The sequence below is a fragment of the Cariama cristata genome, unplaced genomic scaffold, assembly GCF_000690535.1.
Source record: "Cariama cristata isolate BGI_N322 unplaced genomic scaffold, ASM69053v1 scaffold40512, whole genome shotgun sequence".
Taxonomy (NCBI): domain Eukaryota; kingdom Metazoa; phylum Chordata; class Aves; order Cariamiformes; family Cariamidae; genus Cariama; species Cariama cristata.
Genome location: NW_009602853.1, coordinates 14,954 through 16,945, shown reverse-complemented (window position 1 = coordinate 16,945; position 1,992 = coordinate 14,954). Strand labels below are relative to the sequence as shown.

At 53.8% G+C, this 1,992-nt stretch overlaps 1 protein-coding gene across 1 annotated transcript in view; it reads left to right on the top strand.

Annotated features, from left to right (window-relative positions):
* The first annotated feature begins 3 nt into the window (after nucleotides 1-3).
* The window catches only part of PIGO (phosphatidylinositol glycan anchor biosynthesis, class O), a 12,054-nt gene continuing 10,065 nt past the window's right edge, over nucleotides 4-1,992 (top strand). The window contains 3 exon segments of the mRNA XM_009694939.1: nucleotides 4-405; nucleotides 408-501; nucleotides 1,855-1,992. Coding sequence (XP_009693241.1) covers nucleotides 4-405; nucleotides 408-501; nucleotides 1,855-1,992 — 634 coding nt within the window.

The window sequence follows — 1,992 nt, the reverse complement described above, 5'->3', positions numbered from 1 at the left end:
AGGATGCAGCGGTGGCCAGTGCTGCTCTTCCTGGCCTGGGTTTGCTTTCTCTTTTTTGCTGGTATCGGGCTATTCATGAGTGGCTTCCTACTCACCCGGATTGAGCTTGCCAGCAGCAGTTCCTGCTCAGACCCGCTTGTGCCACCACCCTGGGAGAGGCAGAACCTGCCCCCAGGCTCCTGTTGGGCACCCCAACGCTTTTCCAAGGCTGTGCTTGTCATCATCGATGCCCTCAGTTTCGAGTTTGCCCACTTTAACCCAGCCAAGGCCAGCCCACTGCCCTACGAGAACAAGCTGAGTTTCCTGCACTACCTCACAACCTCCCAGCCTCACCATGCCCGCCTCTACCGCTTCCGAGCCGATCCCCCCACGGCAACCATGCAGCGCATCAAGGGCCTCACCACTCCACTGGCTCGCTGCCCACTTTCATCGACGTGGGCAGCAACTTTGCCACCTACGCGATCCAGGAGGACAACCTGCTGGCACAGCTGGTGCAGAACGGTAGGTGTGCAGGGACGGTGTCCCACTGGGACAGGGTGTGTGCAAACCACAGGTCAGTGCTCACAAGGGACCTTTATTCCTCTCTTTGTGGGAAGGGAACTGCTTACACCACCTCCACCCTGTTATCTAATTCTTTTGCCCTACTGGGATGACAGAGCTGTTGTACAGGCAGGGTTTCTCCACCTTGTACTGGGAGTAAGAAGTAGCTGGGACCACAGCATCATCTTCAAAGATGAGGAGAAAGCAGGTGAAAATGGCTGTGCTGATGGCGACTGGCACAAGGTCACCACCAGGAAAGGCTGTACGAAGCCAGGGGCAGTCGTGTTGTGTTTGCATTCAAGTGAGACGCATGATGAGGGAGGAGCACAGGTGCCAGGTGTGCTGTGGGGGTGTCACTCAGGCAGCAAGCCTGCCTGGCCAGCTGCCTGCTGCTGTTAGGCAGCATCCTCATCATGTTTTCTGTGTAGTTTGGTGCTGCTGGGGTGTGCTTGGTGCATCTGTAAAGGGGTTGTTAGCGTGGGATGATGGAGAGAAGGAGACAGGACACAGTCTTGTGTTACCCAGAGAGATTTCCTTCCAGGGCTCAGAGTAGCACAAATACCAGTGCCTGGGATGAGGTGACGTGACTGGGTTGTCCACTCCCCTGTGTGTGAGCAAGGTGGGCAAATGCAGTAAATCATCTGAGGGGAAAAACTCTGGTAGATCCTGTGCCAGCGCAGCAGCCTTGGAGGATCCCACTTCCATGCTAGAGAGGCTTTGCGGAAACATGAGGACAGTCTGGTGGCAGGCAGGGCAAGCAGAGCAAGGGCAGTGGGAAGCATCAGTGCTTTTGCCTTCTTTTTTCCGTGTATGAAAATCCACCACTGTGGTGTTTAAAGCTGGAGCCCAGGACTCAGCGGCTTCTACTCAACCCCTGTCAGCAGCCATCTACTGCCTTGTGTTTTACAGTGGAGTTGTGGGCCTTGGGTGAGGGTTTGTCTGCTTTACACTGCACCTTCCTAAGTGCTGCGGTAGTACGGTAGGATACCTGACTGCTTCCTGGCCTCTTCAACCCACAAGTCTTTCCACTGGGGTGACATGTCAGAGGTCAACGATAAGTGGTGAGGTTGTGCAGGTGAATTTGGTGTGGGGCGCTCTTGTAGGCTTAGAAACACCACTGGTCATTCCCTGTATTCAAACTCATTTATAGCCAGATGGTAATTTTAATTTTAGGTTGCTTTTCAGTGTGGGTTGGAGAGCAGCTGGTGCTCCAGACCCCAACCTGGATCTGCCCAGGCTCTTTGCACTGGTGTGGGTAACAGCATAACTGGGGTGGGCTCCCTGCTTTCATTAATTCCTTTCTTGCTGACTCAGGAAGGAGAGTGGTCTTCATGGGTGATGACACTTGGGAAGGACTCTTCCCAAAGAAGTTTTTCCGCTCATATTTCTTCCCGTCTTTTAACGTGAAGGATCTTCACACCGTGGACAATGGGATCCTGCAGCATCTTTATC